The sequence below is a fragment of the Anser anser genome (assembly GCF_964211835.1).
Source record: "Anser anser genome assembly, chromosome: 7".
NCBI lineage: Eukaryota > Metazoa > Chordata > Aves > Anseriformes > Anatidae > Anser > Anser anser.
This window is the reverse complement of record NC_139727.1, coordinates 9,115,313-9,138,829: the sequence shown is the minus strand read 5'-3', so window position 1 is coordinate 9,138,829 and position 23,517 is coordinate 9,115,313. Positions and strand designations below refer to the sequence as shown.

Below are 23,517 nucleotides of genomic sequence, written 5' to 3'. Positions count from 1 at the left end.
TACAGATGGTGAGAATGCAGAGATTATTTGCTGTGCTGCATGTTGGTAATCTGAATTTAAGTCCCAGTAAATGGAATAGCGTCCATAAGTGTCCCAAGTATGGCTCTCTGTACTGATAATAGAGAAAAGGTGGGCAATAGGTCACAAAAAGTAAAAGCTAAAATATGCAATAAATAAATAAATAGCAAAACTTTCCTGTTTGCAGAGAAAAGCAACGTATGTGGCATTGTATGGGCAAATGCTGCCCATGTGATTCCACTGTCCAGCCAGGAGGGTTTGGATTTGTCTGAAGCAGGGCAAAGCTATGGTTGTTTTTTTGCAAGAGATCCCTTCAGGCAAGGATGAGGAATACTGATAATGCACCACGCTCTAAACAAGTTCTCCTTGAAGACATATGCAATGAATAGCACTATCTTGAGCCTCTACATACAAGAAGAAGTCAATGAGAAAAAGTATCAAATGTGAAAATATATAGGCCTGATGTTTTGTTTTAATAATATGGACTCATCTCTCTGTTGTGTCAGAATAAAGCAGTTCTTAGAATAGGGAAAACTCAGATCTCAGAAGCTTTCTTAATTCCCTAAGGCTAAGATTCCTTAAAGCAATTAAAAAGATACTGAAATTCAGAAGGAAATGGGGGTCCTCCTCCCCTGGGGATCTTGAAAATCCTTTCTAAAAGAGTAATGCAGTTAATGTATGTATTTTCTTTCAGGTTTACAGAAAATCAGATGTGCTACAACCATTGTTATCAGTGTGTCTCACAGTTAATTCCCTATGCATTTTGCTGAAAACATACCCATTAACTGTCTCCTTTAAAGTTCATTCTATATCCAAACTCTCAAATACTGTAAAAGCCCTTTTACTCACTGTCAAAATATTTACACCATATTCACTAAAAAGCAGTGCAGCACATAAAAGATAGGCATTTGCTTTACTTGCCTGAATACACCACTGGTATAATAGAGCTATAAATTTGTCTGTTAATCTCTCTTCGAAGCACAGTGTTGGCATCTTTCTTTCCTTCCTTTCAGATCAGCATATAGACTGCGTTAGCCAGGAGAAAAACAAAGATTTCAAACCATCTCTTTTCTTTGTCCATTGTTACATGTTGTCAATCAGAAGACAAAAGAGCACAATAAAGATATTTAACCTTTTACACCTCTAAGTTTATCTCATATGTATATATATTTTGAATTTTTCTTTAGAGATGGGCTATTATGATCTCATATTCCTGCATTAAATCTCTGCTATTACTGCTTAGCTTTTCTCATCTAAACAGTTTCTGAAAAGTAGCTCATTTTAAAAAAGAAACAGTTAACTATTCCATTTTCAATGGCTTCTCAAGCCAGATTGTGTGTGCATGCGTGCATGTGTGTAAGTGTCGTTTTACACTCTGGTAGTCAATGGAAGATCAATAACATAGAGGTTCAAAGTACCTAAATAGGATGCCTTATATAAACAGTGCAAATATTCTTGCTAATGGTGTTTTTCTCTTTGCTGATAGGATGACTGGAAAATAAAAAATGAAAGTTAAAAATAAAACAAAAACAAAAACCTGTAAATACATCCAGGCCTTTATAAGCATCCTAGATGCTGTTGTAGATTCTTGACATTTCCTGCAAATAGTATGGTAAGTAAGCATATTCATGGAGATGTCTGCAAACTCCAAATAAGAAACAAACATTCTCTGAGAAAATATCAGTGCACTAATCTAAATAGGGAAATTTGTTATATATATTATTCCTGTAGGATATGTTCACCTCTTTACCATATATATGAGAGTATATTTTTATTTCTATTATATGTGAAAAAGCCAACTATACAGACTATCAATAAACTTTTGTGATAGGTGCATGATGTTACTAATGAAAAGTAAATATTAAAACCTCACTGTATCTTTTGAAATATTAAGATTTGTATAATCAGTAAAGCGCACACAGAAATAGCTCACTAGAGCAGCCTGACAAGGTTGGAAACGGTACAGTATTGTAATACAAAAACAAAGTCGAGCAAAAAAAGCTGATTTGAGCTATGACCCTGGCTCAGCAATCAAAGAGAAACTGAGCTGTTCTGGTACAATAGTCACTGATATTATGTTGTGTGTGAAAATTGAAATGTTTAGAAGTTTTTTAGAAATTTAGTGGCCAATATTCACCATCCTTTCTCCAGGAAGACAAAACACGTGCATTCATTTAGTCTTTGTCATGCAAGCAACAAAGGAAAAAAAGAAATTCTAGCTTGTGGGCATAATTTGCAAGCACATCTTCTTAATCATGTCACTTACTTACATTATTCATCTTGAAACTTATTTAAATCCTCATATTTTTGTTTGCTGAATTCAAATTGCTGAATTTGAAAATGAGAGAGGAGATCTTCCAGTATGCAAATGAAATCTAAATCAAGGGAAAAGATGAGAAAGCTAATCTGTGAAAGGAGAGGATAAGAGATCAAAAGCCCTCCTGGGATCTGCTTATGTGCTCACGACTTCAGCTATCATAAGTCCTCCATCCTCCTGCATACTTCTGAGGGCAGCATGGACATGCGAAAATATGGGAGATTGAGCTTTTATCAAACCAATCACACAAAGCAAAACAAACCCCACAGTGTGATTTTGTTTGCTTTAGATTTCTGCAAAAAGGCAAAGTAGAAGAATTAGCTAAAGGTAGCCCCTTTGTAGTTCCTTCCTAGCATTGTACAACCAATTCTGAAGCAACACTGACAGATTACACTCCAGGACGGCCTTGTGGACAAAAAGCAAGAACGGTGCACAGAATAGCACTACTATGAAACAGCCTTGGCCAGGATGGCATTCCTGCGGAGATGTTTTCATTGAGTTCATTACTGACTGGTGAGTAGCTGATGAAGGAGAGTTGGGAGGTACAGTTCTGAACACACAACATTCAGAACAGTGCGTGAGGCTGGCGGGAATTTGTTCTTGAATCAAAAGTTCATTTAAAAATGAACTTAAAGAAATATTAATTATTAAAGTGGAAACCATTTGCAGTTCCAAATTATCCAACAGTGGACTCTTTAAACATTGAAAGCATAAGAATCAGACTTCTGTGCAAGTTCTCTGAAGCACCATGCACCCTGCATTTTGAACCTAGAACTTGAGACACCTGCTCACCCTGTGTATGTACCTTACCTTTTCCTATTGAAAACAGGTTGAAAACAGTGAGTCTGAAAAATCACAAGCATGAAAACTATACTTTCAGTCTTAGAGAATGCTTTTGAAAAAACATGTCTCCTAATTCAAATACTGAAAAAGTGTCTATAAGATTTTCTGGAAGCATGCTTTAGCCTTATTTCCATGACTTATAGCAGAGTGTTTATAAAAGACACCAGGCTTACTAGTGAAGGAGCCAGATGTTTAGTGTAAGTTTTTTTAGAATGGGATTTCAAAAGTTACAGTTGTTAGAACAGACAAAAACAATTGGGCATCCCATCATTCGGCAGATGGGGAATTTCACAGGTTTTACCCCAACAAAAATTGAAATAAACCATTAGCCTTGGGGAAAAAATATCTAATTGATGATCCATATATATTGGATCATAGATGGGTCATCATGATGGATCTAATCAGTGGAGATATATCATTTTTATAATATTTTAAAATATCGTTACATTTTTATTTTAAACCTTGTAAAATTATAAATTAACTGAAATTTCAAAGCAAATATTTCCCATTGAGAATGAAAGGTTTTTGTTTAGAAACTGACACTATTCATTTAAATACTTTTATAGTATTTCCAGAAAAAGGAGATTCATCACAAAATAAAAATCACTAACACAATTTTCAATTGACAATTCTAATGTCAAGCAATATTTTGGTATTCCACAAGAAAATCTGCAGATAAATTTAGGAATCATCTAGCCCAGAAAAGAGATTTGTTTAATACTGACATGAATAAGTTCCTATCACATAAATATGTAGATAACATCATTGACTACAATGGGCCTTAGTGTGGAAATTAGTAAGTAGGAGATGAAAGAACAAGAGAACAGCAAAAGAGGGCATAGGACTTAGTTGTTCACAACAAGCACTGAAGTTCCTAACTAGCCTGAGTGCACAATGCCCACACAGAAATTTACTTTAGAGCTTATATCACAATGAACCTCAGTGAAAGGATCTTAACTGGATAAACTGCTTCTGAGAATGACTCTCAATGTATTCCTCTATACCCCTAAGTTTTGTACTCCCAAGAACCACCTTTCTCTTTGAGTACAACACTGGAATTATTGTGCTCAAAGCCATAATAATAGTAATGTTTATAACATTTCTAAAATATCATATCCACAGGCAAGAAAATACTACATCAAAAGTTGTCCAATTGCATTTGGTAACTACTGTACTTTTTAGCTTTTCCTGAAATATATATGCAACATGTCACTTCTAAAAGCACTTTGCAGTTTGGTTCAATAACCTGCTAAAGTGACAAAAAATGAGTGAAACTATTTATCCTTTCTGTAGCACAAGAAGAAGAATCAAGAAGATTAAGAAAGGCACAATACTAACATTACTGGATGACTGCATCATATCACAGTAGAGTCACTAAGGACATTTCTGTAAGACACAGTACTATGGAAGAAAAAAATTATACATAAATATAAATAATAATAATTAAATTTAATTTGCTGTCTTTTGAAATATGTACCCATACCACAACATTATTTACTAATGTCTTTAAAATATTTTATATTCATATGCACACAGAGACAAGCAGATGTGTCCCTGTTTTATGGATAACACACTATCAGAATATTTAGGTTTTCAAGATTTGGTTAAATATAACTTCTGCTCATTTGTTAGGTGACATATGTACCTAGCCAATACTAACAGTGTCTGTTAATGTTTAACATTTTGTTTTATGCTCTTTGAATGGAAAAAATGGTGAACAGTTGTATCTTCATAAAGAGGATTGGGTACCTGGAAGTCTGAAGGACTGAAGGTAAGACTCTAAAAGGTTTACTGAATACTTTGAACTGATGATATGGTACCTTGCTGAATATTAGAACAACAGATGTTTAATAGGGAAGTGAGTGTGCTCATACAAATAATATAAATTTGAAATACATTATGAAATCAAGAGGAGTTTGGAAAGGTGCATGGTAGCCTCTCCAGCACATTCAGCTAGGACAGAAACAGTGCTGCTGCTACCTACACATGAGTTGTTGGAGTTCTTGCTACGTAGAAAAAGACGTCGAGCACCATTGTGTCACTGGAGAAGAAGAAAGAAAAAAAAAAGTTTAAGAGAAATAGTAAAATAAACAAACAAAACCCCACTGCACTGACTGTAAATCCAGGATATCCTATATCAAACTAATTTAGGGGATTGAATGCTCCACAAATGAGTAATTTCTTGATATGTTAAGAGCAATGCATAAAGCAAACCACCAAAGTTGGGTGTCATTTCACGGATTTTTTTTAAGTGTGAAAACAATTGTTAACCTAAAACATCTGTGCCCTGTTGTTAACAGTATGTTATTATCTCAGTAAAGACACCATCTTTTCCTCATTATGCTTTGCATGAAGATGTCAGAAAATATCTCCATAGTAATTAAGAAAAACAGTAGAACTTCCATCATTTTATTTTACTGTTTCAGTTTTCTTCAGATGACTTCTCTCAGTTTTGGCAAAAACTGGATTTAATCAGCTTGCCTATTCTCCCTTCATTCAACTATAAGTGTACATTTAACCAAGTTTTCTTTGAAAACCAGTGCCAGAAGAAATACTTGTACTTGCAAATCTACAGGTGTTTAATTTCAACAAGAAACACAAGTCAAGGACAGAACTTCTGTCTAGAAGGATAAACTATGCAGTCCTTTAAAACAGTACAGATATTTCACTAGCTCCAAAATAAGCATTAGTAAGTAGAGTGTGGAATATTTTACATCACATGTAATTTGATAAAACCTAGTTAAAAAAATTAAATGCAAAATATATACAATATATTTCCCAATTTTAGCACCATGTTCTGCTTCTAATACTATACATTTATGTGTTGATATTTCTTAAGGAGTAAGGTTCTACAGGACTAAACGACATAATAAATCAACATAAACTCTCGCAGAGTGGATAGGGCTTGATTTACTTTTGCCTTCCATGTTGTGCATTCATTATTCTGGGGTGGTTTTGTGATCCATTATATCCATTTTTTTCCATGATGCAATTGATTACAGAAAATGCAAAGAAATGAAAAATACAGGTACTCATCCACAGACTGGGCTGAGACAACCAGTTTAACCTCAAGCAATCTGCCAAAAAGCTTTCTAATAATAACAGTAATGAATTACTAAGAATTGTAATATGCTATGATTTTCTATCTGAAGGAAAAGGCACCAACATTAAGTCCTTGTGCATATTTCCTGTGCCACTACTGCTAGAGGTATAAATACCCATGAAATGTAGCCACTAGATTTACTAAATGAAGAAGAGAAACAAATTACTTAAATAATAGGAAGCTACTGGCAAATTTCATCAAGCCAAGTGAGACAAGCTAAATGAACAAGATACTTTAATCATGAGTTAATTGCACTGGAGGCTGTCTGCTGCAGAGATTGACTATAAAAAGACAAAGGAAAACCAAAGCATCCCTAGCTACATTATCACATTTTATGGGGTACTCCTGCTTTTATCAACATGTCTCCAAGAATTATATGAGTAACCCAGGAGGGAAAAACAGTCTATTCAGTCATGAGCTAAATTATAAAAAGTGCAATCTTAATAGTTAAAACTCCAAGACAAAACCAGAAGTACTCGTTCGGAAGCTCATCCTCAAAAAAAAAAAAAATTGTCATTCTTGCATTCTTTCCCTCTCCATACTGCTAGAATTCTTGTGTGAGTCTCGTATAAAAGCAGTATCATTCCTTTATTATGAAACCAAAGTATGTTTGAGAATAACTACAATATGTGCTTAAGTTTCTCCCAGTTTTGGTGAATTAAGATAAAGCCCAACACTTCAAATTTGAACTTAGAAACTGAACTCTTTTGTAGAGGACTGACGTATTTTATTCGGGTGCAATAAAGTAAACAAAAGTATAGATTACAGCTTCAAGCAAACAGGAAATAGATCCTAATCCTATTTTGAATAAAAATGAAAAACAAACGAAAATAGGATGTAGTAAACAAAAGTACATTTTAAGAACATACAAGGAAAACTGATCTTGCTAGTACAAAAAGGAAGAAGACTGGATTGGTTTTAGATTAGTAGATGTCACTGACAGTTCTGTGGGTCCAAATAGGTTGCTCCACAGCAGCAATATTTACTAAATACCTAGGTAAAGTACTTTCCATAATGGCAATTAATTTGTAGTCCTACCTAAAACAAACATTAATCTTCACAATCACTATGATGCAGAACGGTATGACTTTGACATGAGTAAGAACTATTAGACATTCAAAATGTGTTTGTAAGTAGAATGAAAAGCAAATCTATCTGTACACCTCCATACTTAAATTTTCTGCAAATGTGAACATCCTATGTAATACAAAATGCACGGTTGCATGGGAAAGGTTTTGTAATTCTACTAATTAACTATGTAGAGGTTATATCCAGGTTGATCCTGTTTAGAGCTTTCTTAGGGAGTCTTCCTGGTACATTGCTAATTTTCCTGGCTTTATTTTATGCTAGTATTGATCTGTCATTCAGCACACTGGGAATGCATTATGAATACAATTTCGTTAATTCAGTGGTCTCACTGTAAGATCATTTGCCCAATGAATAGACACTGAAACATCTAGAAGTTAACTGAGTAACATGGTAGTAAATAAAATATCACATTACAGCCTCTGACAAGCTGCTAATTTGCTAGAGTTGCTACTATTTTCCACTGGCCTTTTTATATTCATACTGATTTGCACTGATGTACCTATGCCACTTTAATTGGAATTTGCTTTTTATCTGCTTTATTATGAAAGTTGGATTTTGATTCTTCATAGCATACAACAAGACTCATTGAACTTATAGTTTGACCTCCAGCTCTATAAGCAACAATTGAGTTTTTGATTTTGTGTCTGGTCTACACCAGCCCTGGAAAGACAGCCCAGGGCTCGCTCAGGGACCAGAATGGCATTGTCAATAGGGTGCACTAAGCTCCAGCTTCCCCTTTCCCATGGTACATTTCCTTGTACTTTATATCATAGACGACCGTTGCTCTATGTTCCCATCGTGAAACTTAATTTCAGGAAGAACCTAGATGGTTGGCTGTAAATTGTGGAACAGATTTGTAACAATCAGGCACACTATCATGAGTACACTGAGATATCAACTGATAATGGCAATTATATAGCTCAGCTGGCTCTGCAATCACCAAAACTATTGTACAGTATAAGGTGAATAAAAACTTTTCAGAAGCTGTTCATGATAATGCTCTTCATTGTGAATTAGACACAGAAGAAAAGCAATTGAACGCATTCTGAATTTGTTTTCAAATAAGAAAAAACTTTGCTTGTTGACAAAAATAGATCCCCCACTCAAAAATAATCAATTGACCTATCTCCTTGTTATAATGAAATGAATGGATCCAAAAAGTAGGAAAATTTTACATATATACACATGGGTGTGTGCCCATTACCTGATAGTTATTAGCAAACAAATATGCCCGTGAACGTCTTCAAAAACATGTATTTCACAGTTTTCATAGAACATAATCTCATAGATGTTGAAGAAGCTGTCAAGATACGTTTTATATAAACCTCATTGATTATTGTAAACCACAGTGACAGAAAAGCTCACTCAATGTAAGGAGAAAAATAAAAGTCACAGTTAATACGGAGCCGTAGAATTCAAATTTCACAACTTGTCTCATAACAGATAACTAAGCAGAAAATATACTGTGTTCTTTGTTTTCAAAGCTTTTTCATAAATGCAGGAAAATCCTTTTGCCTATTCAATTTACACAAGGTTTAAGGATGCATATTTGTTTTACTAACAGTCAAATCTGAAATCTATGTACGTTTGTGAGAATCTTCCAGATCACATCACTATGCTTAGGATAAATCTTTCTGCATTTTTTTTTAAACTAAGTAATCATTAAAACTTTTATTGCTAAAAGGGATACAAATTTAAATCATGCTATATTTATTTTCCCACATTCAAATTAAAATAACAGTTCCAGATAGATTTCTGCAAAGCAGTTTAATTGTGGTATTTTCTGTAAGTACTGAAGAAACTATACTTCTTTTTCCAGCTCAAAGAAAATTAAGTCAGCAATAATATTGATAACTAATTTTTCTTCTCACACGCTTGAGTAGATTTGAGAACTTTAAGCTAACATTGTTAATTACGGTGCATTCTAGCTGCTTGCAACATTCTTGAGTATCGATTTAGTGTACTGTTCCTCAGGGGAAAAAGTTACCTTTAATCACTCAAAGTGAACCAGACACTGAAGCATTATTGAAAGTCAAATGAGAATAACATTTGGATAGTAAAAACTTCACACCCGATGAATGTCAATATAATAACCACGTGCTGCTCTTGCAGTGATCCAGTTCTGGACATCCTCTGGGGCTTGCCCCAGTTCTCAGTCAAACCACTGAAAAATGGCCACTAAATAGCCTCATTTCCTACATCTGGAATTAAGGTAAACGAGCAAGCAGCTAAGCTCACACTCTCAGCAAGATGATCTCAGTTAGGTGTTTGAAGCCACTGTGCTAATCTGTATAGCTGACTTTTACCTCCTAAAGATTCACGTTTGTGATTTGACAGTCCCATTCATTGAAAGACAAGGAGAAGAAAGAAGAACTGACCTTTCTGAAACTGAAGAGGGAAGAGAGGGAGCTGTCTTTCCCTTAACTTTTGCAGGGGAAGAGCAAATTCATGTTCCCTGCTCTCCACCTGATTCTGCCTCCATGCCAGCATCACATTGAGAAAGTGCACATACAGGTTAGTTGCCAACAGACTCACAGAAATCTCTTTGCTTTGTTTTCATATTATCTCCTACTGTTTATTTCCTGTGGTGAGAGCACTTTACGTGTCACAGTCTCCTCCTAACTGGATGATCTAGAGTTAAGACTAACCAGCAACATAATTTTGTGCAGGTGCATGCTTTCCCCCCCTACATGCCTTCACACCATACCTGCTGATAACCTGTTTGAGAGAGCTGAGTTTGCTTAGCAGGAAAATAGCATTGCTTCAAAAGAGCTGTCAAACTAATAACTTGTAATCCTTTGCCTTGAGGCTGGATCAATAGGACTGTGGTTTCAGTACTCTGCGTAGTAAGGCAGAACGACCAGTAAGAAGGCCATCTGCTGGGAAACCAGTAAAATTTTCTGACCTCTAGTCTGCAACTATTTGCTTTACTTTAAACAGAAAATACCAAATATAAAATAATAAATACAGCTTGGTCCGGCATAAGCTGAAGAAGGTAAGTGGAGGCCTGTAAAATTGAAAGTATTTTATTTTAACTCTGCAGGCAAAGTAACAAGGGCTTGCACGCATAGCTGATAAACAGTTAGATATAGACTAATAATAAGCAGGATACCAGCAATTCTTCCAAGACTAACGAGGACAGGACACCTGTGCTGTTCTCGAAGAGGTGATGTGCCAGATCCAGCATTTAAAGATATGCAGTATGAGCTGAATATCTTGGGCTGGTAACAACTGACATCTGCGTGCACTTTGTGTGGGGATAAAATAACTAACCAATTAAAACAGACAGGATTGACACTGAAAGGAGAAAACATGATCCAGTGTCTAAGGAACAAACTACAATGTATGCCAAAAGGAAGCACAGCTCAGATTCAGGGTGCTGGACAGATAAACAAGCCCTTCTGCACTCACTTTTGTCACCATAAATGGTCACTATAATTTCTTCCAGTCATAGCATAAGCCTTTGTAGACGGCAGGGCTTTTTACTTGAATCTAACCTTCCTTATGTTCTTAAAAATGCATGAGTTTTAGCCTTTATATATGTGTTTTTTTTCTCCCCAATAACTCCTTTTTTTAAAATTTTTGATAAGTGATTCTTCATTTCCAAACACAAACAGCAGAACTTTCAGCTTAAAAACACCTCTCCTTTTTGTTTTATGTAATGAGATAAAGAAAGCCTGATTGAAGGAGCTATAGTGATAGAGAAAATGTACTCACCCACAGTCCAGTCCTATAAGGGGACACGAGACAGAACAGTAATGAAAACTACAGGTAAATACACTAAGCTACCACTGTGGCCTACTAAATGAAATCATAATTGCTCACTATGTCATGCTCTAATAGAAGCACATGAAGAAGAAAATCTTTAAAAGTATTTTAAGTAAAGGTGGCAACTAGTCTCCAAATTGTAAACCAATTTGATTTTTAATAGCAAAATATGTTTTCCTTAAGAGATCAGTATTTTCACCCAGAAGCAAGCTCTATGAAAAAGCTGCAGGATATTCTTCACAAAGACAAAGAATTCTCTGGCACAGGACTGAACTTTAAAGGACACGCATTCTTTTTTTTCTTTTTTCCTTTTTTCCTTTTTTCCTTTTTTTTTTTTTTAATATATATGTATATATTAATCTTTGACTACCAGTGCACCAAGTAGGCACTGCACCTGACCAGTTTGCATCAATGAAACTGTTAACACTTCAAATGTATTTGCACTCTTGTGGTCACTTACGTTTTATAACCTCTCATTTTTAGCATCTTTCTCTGTTTAGAGAAATCGCCTTCTTCTGTCTCATCTACATCTTTAGAATATGGCTTCCAGTTAACAAGTAGTCAAGAAGGACAATGTATTGTAAAAGAAAAAGAAAACTCATTTCACATTAGCAATTAGCCTATTTACTTTAATTATTCATTTGCCTCATTCTACAATTTCCCTGCTGTTCTTTTGTGCTTCCTTTCTCCTTGCTGCATGCTACAGCTCACATTACCTCACTTTAATACTTTGCTCCCTTCCAAGGGGAGCCATGAGTCTAAAACATTTATTTTGTTTGCTAATAACCTGCCTATGTAGACACTTTGGAACTGTAATGGCACTAGAAAAACAATTCCAAAGCCTTCAAAAGAACTGACAGACTAAAACAATCATTATGAGCTAAGTGGAGTGAATGGAGTATATGAAGACTCATTTTATTTCTCAGAAAACAGCAAAACACTTCTTATTTCTTAAGGAAGAAGCTGAGCACTGAATTGGAGCTGATAAAGTATTTGAGTTTTGTCATGTATTATGAGCGGACTTGAGTTGAGACATCAATAATCAAATACAAGAACCTGCCATAGGACCTAAACGCTTAACTCCAAATACTCTTCTGTCTTTGAAAAACACTACAAGAAGGTCCAGTAGATGACTGATAGGGATCTGTTCAGCTACACCAATAGGCACTCTGTTGCTGCTGCTGCTTAAAGGCTCAAAATTAATAGATTTTTGGAAATACTAAGTTTTAAAGCCTTTATCGAGAGCATCTGATTTGCAGAAAATTGTCACTATTTAAGCCTGACAGAGTTTCCTCTTGAAAACAAATTTCTTCTTGGAATCAATATTAGCTATGAAAACTAAACCTTGATCCATAAACATTTGCAACATGATATTGTTATACTGAAAATGGCCTTCCCTGGCTCCCCTGACCTCAGGGATCACTCAGCTTCTGCTTCTCGCAGAATTTTTCAGTCTTTCCTTCAACTTGCTGTGATCAGGTTCTTCACAGCTTGCCTCTCCCGTAGCTAGTAACTGCACTACCACCCTGACTTCCTTTGAGAAAATGGTTCACCACAATACGAACCATGCTACTGCAATTACATTTTAAAGGTATGACCTCTAGGGCAGCTACCTCATGTTTCTAGATCTGTGATATCAGCCTCTGAACTTTCCTTTCAACCTCAAGGCAAGCAGAGGTCAGATAGTCCTACAGTAGATGCTCAGCAAACATGCACAAAGCCACCTCACAGGCAACATATAAATTCCTCATTTTGTCATCTTGCATTATACTCACTATACATCTGAGAGATCCCACTCATGTTGCGGATAATTAACATCAGCAATCATAAAAAATTAGCTTCAAGTAAAGCTGGGGAAATATTTAGAGATCAGCCCCTCCCCAGGCAAAAAGGAACAGTCTCCTATGTTCTGAATGGAAAATAACCAAATGCAGAATAGGATACATTACAGCAACATGTCTAACATATCTGAAGTTTCAAAAATAACAGCTGACGTAACAGTGGGAATGGGAAAAGATAACATGCTTAAACAAATTTCAAGCAGAAGAGAAAGGTGAAAGGACAAGGCAAAGACAGAGCAAACAAATCACAGAATCAGAGACTATCCCAAGTTGGAAAAGACCCACAAGGATCACTGAGTCCAACTCCTGGCTCCACACAGGACCACCATAAAAAACAAACCATATACCTGAGAGCATTGTCCAAACACTTCTTGAACTCTGGCAGGCTCAGTGCCACGACCCCTGCCCTGGGGAGCCTGTCCCAGTGCCCGACCACCCTCTTGGTGCAGAACCTTTTCCTAACACCCAGCCTGATCCTCCCCTGTCCCAGCCCCATGCCATTCCCTCGGGTCCTGTCGCTGGTCACCAGAGAGAAGAGATCAGTGCCTTGTAATATTATTAATATAACTGGAAATATTATTACCTATTTCAGACACCAACATCTTTTTTTTATATCACAGAATGGTTGAAGACTTATGGGAGAAAGACATCTGTAGTTTTTTTTTGCCAAAAGGAACAGAAATCAAAGTGTCTAATGGCTGCAGTAAACTGAAAACTCCAGTTGTTTGCTAATGTTTGTGATAAGAGTTTGGCAAAACATATGGGGAAGGGTAGTAATTTTGACTTGACTTGGCAGCAGCTGCACAGAGGTTTAAAAAGAAAATTCTAGTTCAAAGCTAAACCTGTTTGAAACAATGAGGCTGTCTCCCTTAATAGCCCTTTTAAAAGTCAGACCTCTCATCCTAAACCCCATATCACTTCCCTATTTTTAAAGTGTACCAGCAACGGCAATGCATGCTCTGAATTTGTATTTTTAAAAAGTTTCATATATCTTGATACAACATGAGGATCCACTTGTAAGTTAGAATTCGTCTGCCCATATTTGCCAATTAGTAGGTAAGAAAGCAGAACATGCTTATTAATTTCCTTATTATTACAATGATCAAAATTTAGACCAATTTTCTTGTTTTCATAGTGAAGCACTTGAAGGCATGCTTCTTTTCACCCAAAATTTAGGTATCTATTAAATAATACAAAAGAAAGAGCTGGGTTTTGTACCAACGATATAGGCACCATTTACGTCATATCTCAGTAACACCTGAATTGCTTGTTCTGATTCTTTTTTGTTCTAGGAGCTGGAGATATAAACGGTACTGTGGTCACTGAGTGATCACAAGCCACTTAAAAAAAAATTATTGCTTGCCAATCCAACTGAAGTAAAGATCATCTAATTTTATGATTTTTGAAGAGATTAAAAGTGGTTTTAAGTTGTAAATCACATTTATAATTAGATTTAAAAAGAATACCAAATTTTCATTACAAAAAATTTAAAAAGCATCCTGTATTCCCACCAGAGCTGCAGAAGGCACAGCTAAAACAGCTAACCCGGTAAACAGATACCAAAGCAGTACTTGTGAAGATCTCTGCAAAGAAAACTACTGAGCTTTGTCCCGGAGATCTATCTTAATTATCTTTGTCAGACTTCTTGACTGGGAGGAGGACAAATGAGATACTTTGCTCACTTTTATAAATGTCAGTGGATAGTCACTGTACCTAAGATATGAACAGTATGATTTAAGGGACTAAAGAAAGATTATTAATTCCTCCATTGTTGCAGTGATTCAGAGATTATCCCAAAAGTCACTTAAGTTGGTAAAAAGACTTCATAGGCATTAGCTTAAGCCCCAATGCCTTCTTAATTAAAGGCATGAATTATATTCATAACTATTAATTTTGGTTTATATGGATGTGAGTTCCCACAAGCAGGGAAAACATCTACCATTGGATCACACAGAAAGATCATAGAGAAGGTGGTAGAAAATCCTTCTGAATAATGTCCACAGATGAAATTTGAATCAGCTTATCTCTCAGAAAGAAGCAACGCCAAATATCTTTTGTAAGACAACAAAAAGCAAACAAACAAAACAACAACAACAACAAAACCACCACCTGTCTGCATCATTGTTCATAAGCAACAGAAGAATGTTCCATTTGCAGGGGAGGCGTGACTGACTTCAGTATTTTTGACTAACTAGGCCCATGAAAATTGCAGCTTCCTGAAGTCTTCTAAGACATAAGGACTGGTACATCATAAAATGAAATCTGAAATCCATTGAAGACTAAACTTGTTCAGAAACCTTTCTTGCCTGGTTCAGTTCAGAAATTCCACGTCTTGTGAGCATAAGTGCTCACAGAATCATGAAAATAGAATCGAGGTCAGTTTAGTGATTTGAACAAAGAAATATCAGACTCATCAAAAGCAGCTGTGATTTAACACTGGGATTTAACTTTAAAGTCCTTTCAGTCCTTCAATTATGTCGGTCCTTCAATTATTCCAGCTTAACAGCCAGAATTATTATTTCTTTTCATATTTAAGTGTAACAAATATAAAGTGCCTATGAAAACAAGAATGTCTTACCTGTGAATTTGACACAAAAGATTCAGCTGCATAGCAAATGCTATATAAACCAAAAACTACAGAGAATCTAGGAACTCCAGCAGATATGACGCCAGCTTATGGATTTGAGCAGGAATTGTTTTCCCCATTTTATGAAAACTGCCTAAAAGCATAAAATCCCAAGCCATTCTAAGAAAAATTAAGACCTTTCAATGCTTTTTGTTTGCAAAAGAAAGGAAAAAAAAAAAAAAAAAAGCTACCCTGGTTTACAAAGTACAAGGAGGGTTAGACATGAGTTTGAGACTTTCTTGCAAATCAGATAAAGCAAAGACTTACTATCAGTCATCCAACTAAAATATAACTATGGTATTTGCCAGTTTGCAATTTTTAGAGTCCTTCCCACCCTATATTGGTCTCATTCCTTTTGCTTGGCTTGCTATATTACAGCAAGTATATTTTTATCAAAATATTCCTGTAAAACATTTGTTATTTGAGCCATATATTAATCTACTTAACCAGGAAAAAAAAAACAGGAAATCATATGCTAATAATAGGAATGAGGCAAAAATGTTTAACGGGCACCAGGCTTCACAATGTCAGTAGACATTCCTTTCTATGATGAAAGCTGGCAAGATTTACTTCCTGAATGTATGCTCACAGCTCTGTTATATGAGAAAGTAAGGATCAGCGTATTACCATGAAACCATTGAGCAATCCTGTTGGTGTTCCTCTCAAACCCAGCACGTCGAGGTACCTGCTCTTCTTTGAACCAGCGAATGATGACTTCTCGAGAAAAGGGTCTAGATGGACGCTCCCAGATGTTACTACATATAATGACAAATAAGTATAGAAGACAGTCATATAAAGAATTAGCAGTGTAAGAAAGCAAGGGACAATACAAATATAAATCTATTCTGCGTGTATTTTTAAATATACATATAAAAATACAGGATGTTCGGTATAATTGCTGTTCATTATAGCTCACTGAACAATTTTAGCCTTTTTTGATTTGTTAAAATTCTTTTGAGTTTTTAGGGAAATCAGAATATTTTGCAATGGAACTGTAAACCTTTTCTTAAGCAAATAACTGTAAGTGAAAAACAATTTACCACAAAACATCCAATGAACATTTCGGCCAGCTTTCCTCAACCTTTTTTTTATTCCAATTTACATATCAACAAACTGTTGGGTTTTTTTTTGGTTTTTTTTTTTCTGCTTAAAATATACTTCTTTGTGCTGGCAAGAATTTCTAAATCAGAATCATCTGTAATAGGTTCTGTACCTAAAACATTAAGCCTGATAGAGGGAATGTTTGGTTTAAGCTCTTAGGTCACCTTTGCATTCTCTCTGCCAGCCTCCCTTACTACTTTCTAAGCACTTTATATTATATTAGCTACTAGAAGGCAAGTCAGGTAAAATATGAGTAAAATGCATCCTGCTACCTCAAGTAAAGACTAAGAGTACATCTATAATATCAAATTGAATTGTGACTACATCCCAATTAAACATACAGTCTCATTTACCCTGACAACAGTAATAAAAGGTAGGTTTTACAATGGACTTCTGTATAGTTTGAAATCCCATAGGTTTCTGGGTGCTCGTACTCTTACCACAAATTACCAAATCTTCATTGCTGTTTTTAAGGCAAAGAAGGTAAGGCTAGAGCGGGTATGTCTACTTGTACGATAATTTCACTTTCATTTGACAAGACAGACATAGTTTTCACAGGGACCAGTACAGTAGCTGGCTACATATTTCTTGCTTCCTACTCTGCCTGCCACAGAGCTGCCATGTAATGTTGTGTATTTCCAGACAATGTAATGAAGAACTAGTATTAAAATCAGGATGTCAGCTCAGAAGGCACCAAACAGCATTAAACTAGTTTGTGAGATAATCAAGAACCCTCAAAAAAAAATCAAAGTTCATCAATTCTTGACAGCAAACTTCCCTTTAGAAAGGATTAAAGCAAAAAGATGTCTACTTGATGATCTGAAACTGAGCCCTTTCAGCTAGTCTTACTAAAAGCAGTGATCAAGCTTGTTGAAATACATTGATGAAGCCCACAGTGAAAGTAACACGTATTGCTAAATCACACAAACGTATAAGTAGATCTGACCAGTATTCATTATAGAATTTGAAGACACAAACATATGAATAAGGGGAGAAAGTGAAGATTCAGCTATAGATATGCACTTACACAAACAAAAACCCTACATATGCTTCTTATTTCAGCATTTTAATATCTTTCTTCTGAAAAGATACAGGAAACCCGTTGAGTTCTAGGGTCCTACAATCTGTTTCCATTCCTCCACTCATTTCTCTATTATTCTGTTTAGTTGGGAAAGACCTGTCAAACTGATCATTTTTTCTGCCCTAGACCAAATCTCAAAATTACCATCCATCATTTTCTATACTGCTGCTGTGCCCAAGCATGTCCAGTCAGACAGGAAGAGAGAAAAACAGCCACAAAACTAAAAAAAAAAATAAAAATAATATAAATAATAGTAATAAAAAAAAGTGAGTGAGCGGGCCAAATAGAGAACCATTGTGAAGAGAACACTCAACAGAACAAGGGAGAGTAGGAAGAAATGGAATGAAAGATTTCTAAACTACATAAAAAATCACAAGAAATGGAGACCTCAAGCAAAAATAAAATAATATTATTTTCGTGTGACTTTTAAAAGAAAATGCAGGACAAGGTAAAAACTACACGAACTATGCTTCACACTGAAAAACTAGAGATCTAGCATTGAACCTGCATTCCCTAGAGGCTAAATGTCTGCCTTACACCAATGGTAAATAGCAACATCTCCTCCTTGATTTCCCAGGCTACTGACAAAAGAAAATTTTAGATACCCACTTTTTCTCAGAATAAAATCATAGAATCATCTGGGTTGGAAGTTATCTTCAAGATCCTCAAGTCCAACCATCAACCTGAACTCCAACCTGCGTCCCAACAGCCAGTATTTGCAAATGTAGCTCATTTACGCTCACATTGAAAATATTTAAATATCGGAATTGCTTGATATAAGCTTCAACATACTGGTGATAGGTGTGAGAAGGTCAATTATATAAATTTATTTGTATGCAGTATCGCAGCACATGTTTAAAGCATAGCTTATAATAGATAAACAGTATTGAACATCCACTGGATAATGATCAGAATGTTCTCCAGATTTTTTTTTTCAACCCCTTTTTCAAAAAGTTCATATCCAGTACTACCAAATTCTATTGTAAGTAACCTCACTTCAGAAGCTCAGAAATTCTGGTTAAAAGTTATATACCTTTTTTTTTCTTTTTTTTTTTTTTTTAACATTTGCCACTTTTACTAGTGTTTATATTACTCCATTTCAAAGAAAACTTTTAAGTAGTTTGGAAAAATAACTAGAGCATTCCTTTGACAAGTTGATTTGATGGTAATATTAGATATCCTGTTCTCTTTCGGACAGTGAAATTTTGATTCCTTCTCAAACTGGGAGTTTTGGCTGCTATTATCGGAAATTCTGTGTTTCAACACAATACAGCAAAGAACTTATTTGTCAGAGCAGAACAGATTTCCAAACGGGAAGGGATTCATTCTCTCTGGTGGTGACTGGTAAAGAAAAAATTGATTTAATGGCACTCTTTCCTTTCTGAGTTTGGATATTTGTTGTTGGGATTATTTTAGCATTTAATGCTAAAACATCCTGACAGTGTTCACATTGTCATTATCACCACATGAAGCCAAATTACTGGTATAAGATATAACCAGGAAAACAGTGACTAATCAACTTTCTAGCACCCATCTGCCAGTTTGAATCTTTTTCCTCTTCCGCAATTCATGGCATTTCATGAATAGCCAGATAAAACGTTAATAAACAGAAAAGAAAACAAAGACACTTGATTTTGCCTAAAGAAAACTTAAATCCCCTGAAACTTAGGAGCATGACAGCTCTCTGTAAAATGTTCCAAAGATCCGTTAAGTGGCAGGCAGTTTTAGGCCTAAGGGTTAAGACCTGCCTAAGAATTTGTCCACTTGACTTTCTCCATATCACAACCTTGCATACCGATCTAATACTAACTTCTGAAGGATCCATTGCTGTCTGTGTGGACGCTAAAAAATTTGTCTGAAAAATAAATGGCATTTAGTTTACATTAAGTATGCAGCCTGTTTCCACTTTTTTACAAAATATTCTTGTTGTGATCTTTGTGAAACAGAAAGACTGTGAGAATATCTAAAAACCGAAGAAGAGCTTGTTGAAATGGTGGGGATTGAAGAGGGAGCAGTTCAACAGAAATTGTATTTCAAAGTCACTCTCGTACAAACTAACCTGGATGCTGCAGAGAGAGACAGCAAAGGACTTGCACTGTTGCAGTTCAGTTTTGTCTCCTGTTCATTATTCAGGCTTGTCCCCTGGAACAAATTACTCAGATCAGCCACTCTTCCCTTCTGGATGGCTCGCAAGGATTGCCGTCGGTATTCATCCCGTGCCCTGCGTGCTTTGTGGCTCCTTTCCTCATCTGCGGCTTTGGAGCGACGCACTGGGTGGAATGAATGGGAAGGGTGAGGAGGAGAGACTTTAGAAATACTAACAGCCATTTACCCTTTTCCTTATTAAACACCTTACTACATTTATTCTTCACATTCCCTGATTTTAAGGACATTCCAATTACAACGCCCTATAAAAGAGATAACGGAATAACCTTCCTGATGCTTCAAATACAGGCCCACCACTAGAAGAAGGATGCCAGACTTGAGCTATCAATGACCTGATCACTGCTGGCAATAACTGAGCCTCCACATTACGATTACATCTGACACTTGCATTGGGTGCAGTAAGAGAAATTTTGCTGCAAGACATCTTTTCGACTGGTGGTACATCAAGTTTTACATTTCAACAGAGAATATTAACTATCACTTGATTTTAAGTCTGTGCTTAACAGACTTCATTGCAGCTATGCGCATAACTGGAATTGCAGGAGGTTCTTCCAAAACACACAATTACCTAACATTTAGGTTGCACTTTTTGTTGTTAATGCTGCTTTCTTTCTGAAGGCAGATGCTATCTTCATTAAATTATTTAAAATCATAGAAGTCTCCATCTTGAAAACTCCAGTCTAAAAATGGTTGCAGTAACAACAGAGAAATAAATAGCCATTGTAAAGGGCATGCTGATGCTATGGATGGGATTGTCTCCCACTTCAGTCTCTGAGATTGGATATAAAAAAGCAGAATCTGTTCTGGCAGATTTAATACACACCTGTCAATGGCACCGACCAGGGATACATAAGTAAATCAAACTAATTTCCATAAACTGAAATGATGGAAATGCAACTCTGGCCATTGCAGGTCAGACATCTTTCATTAAAACTTCTTTATTTAAAAAATAGTGTACTAACAATCCTGTTGTCAAAATGGTGTGACTTAAATGCACCAAGAATTGTACTGCAAATATTTGTCATCTACCAGCTCTTTCCTGGTGCCTCAGGCTCCATTTTGATGATTTTTTGAGACACAAATAACTTCAGGCAGGCGAATTATTCCAGTGCAAAACAAATCTTTAACATGCAGTGAAGCAAATATTAAAGCAGCAAGCTATTGCCTCCAGTAGCAATTATCAATCCTGCCATGACTATCCTGGCTTAGATCATACCCAATTCATAAAGTGCACACGCTATTTCTTACTCTACTGTGATTGTACCTGTGACCAGGAATACATGATATAATACCAGACAGATGCATTTCATTAGGCTGTCTGCATGCCTCTCATTTACACTCCTGAATTAAAGCAAGCACAAGTACAAATGGATCTGTCTGAATTATGAAAAGGTTTAATGGAATCAAGAAATAAAAGTGCTTAACAGAAAATGAAACAAAATAAAACCCTCTGGGTATACAAAGTAGTGAGAGGAGACCTTAAAGTTTAGCTATATAATCTTAATATAGGTAGAAAGGTATACAGGGCTAAAAACTAATCAAGAGAGCATAATAAATGAGTCATAGACGTTTCCTATGTACACAACTGGCAGGATTTCAGTTTCACTTAACTACACACCCTGCAGTTTTAGCCAAATGCAGCAACAAACAGCCATACTGTACAGAAAACTGAGTAATAAGTTTCACTATTTATCTTCCAGGTTATTATTTTTAAGGGTACATAATCTTATCTAAATATGTTACTTCAATAGGTCAAGTGTACTAGGTAAAAAATTTCTGTGATTTATCCTTTGCAGAGCCACTGAGTAATGACTGCTTTAAACATGGACTTTGTGTCTGCAATAGTGTGAAAGACAGCAAGGAAGATGAGTACAACGCTGCTTGGTGAGACATTTAGAAACCAGTCATTGTTTGTTACAATTGCAGTATACAGATCGAGGGCAGACTGCCTGGAGCTTTTTGGGATTCTTTTCTACTGATGTACAGGATGATTGGTAAGGAAAAAGGCATGGTGTCTTCATGCCCCAGTTTCCTCAGCAATAGACACTTTTTTCAGTAGACATTTCTTCTGTCTTTTCACTAGCTAATGAACCTAAACCATCAGAAGCCTGTGACCTGGACTAAATTTTCCCAACCAGTATCAAATTTTAATATTTCTTATCTCAAAATAATGGGAAGAGCTAACAGTTTGCAACTGTCAAATACTAACATTCAGAAAAATTTTTGAAAGGATATCTGACATGCAACGTTCCCTATCCCTACACATACAGATATATGCATATTTCTATATATGTATGTAAATGTATGTATATCTGCATATGTATCTGTACATATATATATATAGGGATAGAGAAGGCTGCACATCAGATATCTATGTATCAATGTATTCTTATACACACGTATATATATACATACATACATAATGTAAGCATCTCTTTCACATGAGAAAGAATTTTTACTAAAATTCTCCAGCTGAATTGTCTGAACATCATGGTCCATAGGGATGCATAGGGTCCCTTAATCCATTTTTAAATTATTGACTGGCTGTCAGAAGACACTTTTATAGTAAATTTACTTTTGGCATGACCCCTGTGCAAAGCATCAATGTCAATAATCATTTTTTTCTGTGAGGAGACTGGATATTTGAATATCTCCTTTCCTCAAAAATCTCTGAATCACTGCTATAGGTCCATCTATCTAGCATCAAGAATTACTACAAATATATATATAATACAATTTATATTATATTCCTCTTCTTTTTATATTACAGAATAATGCCAAGACAGTCAAGACTGGGAAATGAGGAATTTGATTGATTTGTCAAGCTTGCACAGGAAATCCACAGTTCAGCCAGGTCCCCTGAGTCCATCTCCACCACCACTTTTCTTTTCGTAAGTTGGTCATACCAAGAAGAGGTACATCCTCCTTCAGCTCAGGTACAATTCAGCCCACTTCTTCCCTGATGGCACTATCTTGTGTAGAAATGCTGACCTGTTTGTATCTGCTAGATACCGATATGATCATAGTTGCAGTAGGCTAAAAAATGGGTTAATGAACCCTCCCGGAAAACTGATAAAAAGACAGAGACCTCTGTCATGATTAGGCTGTTATCATTACTAGAAATAACTAGCTTAAAGCTGTTTTGGATGCTTCTACATGATCTGCAGTGTGAACATACTCTAACAACAGGGAAGAAACCGCAAGGCTTGTGCATGCAATAGCTCTCATGATCTTACAGGTCTTAATTTGAGTTTGCTTTATCTTGAGCACTTTATGAGAACCTATAATTTCTCTGTGCTAATCTAAATGATCTTTTGAGTGAAAATGCAGCATTACCTTCTATATTTTCAGTTAGGATTTGGAAATCCCTATTTACAGTCCTGGCAAGGTTCTAATACCAAATCATTTGATAGAGATGAAGATTAATTTCTGCTGTGCTGGAGCTGAATTTGAGTCACTTCATTTGTGAAAGACTAGGCACTCTCCATTTTCTCTAATATATTTTGTGATTTTGAAGGGCTGTGAATTACAGTCAGAGCTATGCAAAAGTAAAAAAAAAAAAAA

General features: G+C 35.8%; 1 protein-coding gene across 8 annotated transcripts in view; it reads right to left on the bottom strand.

Moving 5' to 3' along the window:
- The window catches only part of SH2D4B (SH2 domain containing 4B), a 119,803-nt gene that overhangs the window by 13,730 nt on the left and 82,556 nt on the right, over positions 1-23,517 (bottom strand). For all 8 annotated transcript variants that reach the window (XM_083843860.1, XM_083843861.1, XM_083843859.1 and 5 more), the window contains 2 exons: positions 19,847-20,057; positions 16,233-16,360 (listed from right to left, as the gene is read on the bottom strand). In XM_083843860.1, coding sequence (XP_083699986.1) covers positions 16,233-16,360; positions 19,847-20,057 — 339 coding nt within the window. The remainder of the gene's footprint in view (positions 1-16,232; positions 16,361-19,846; positions 20,058-23,517) is intronic.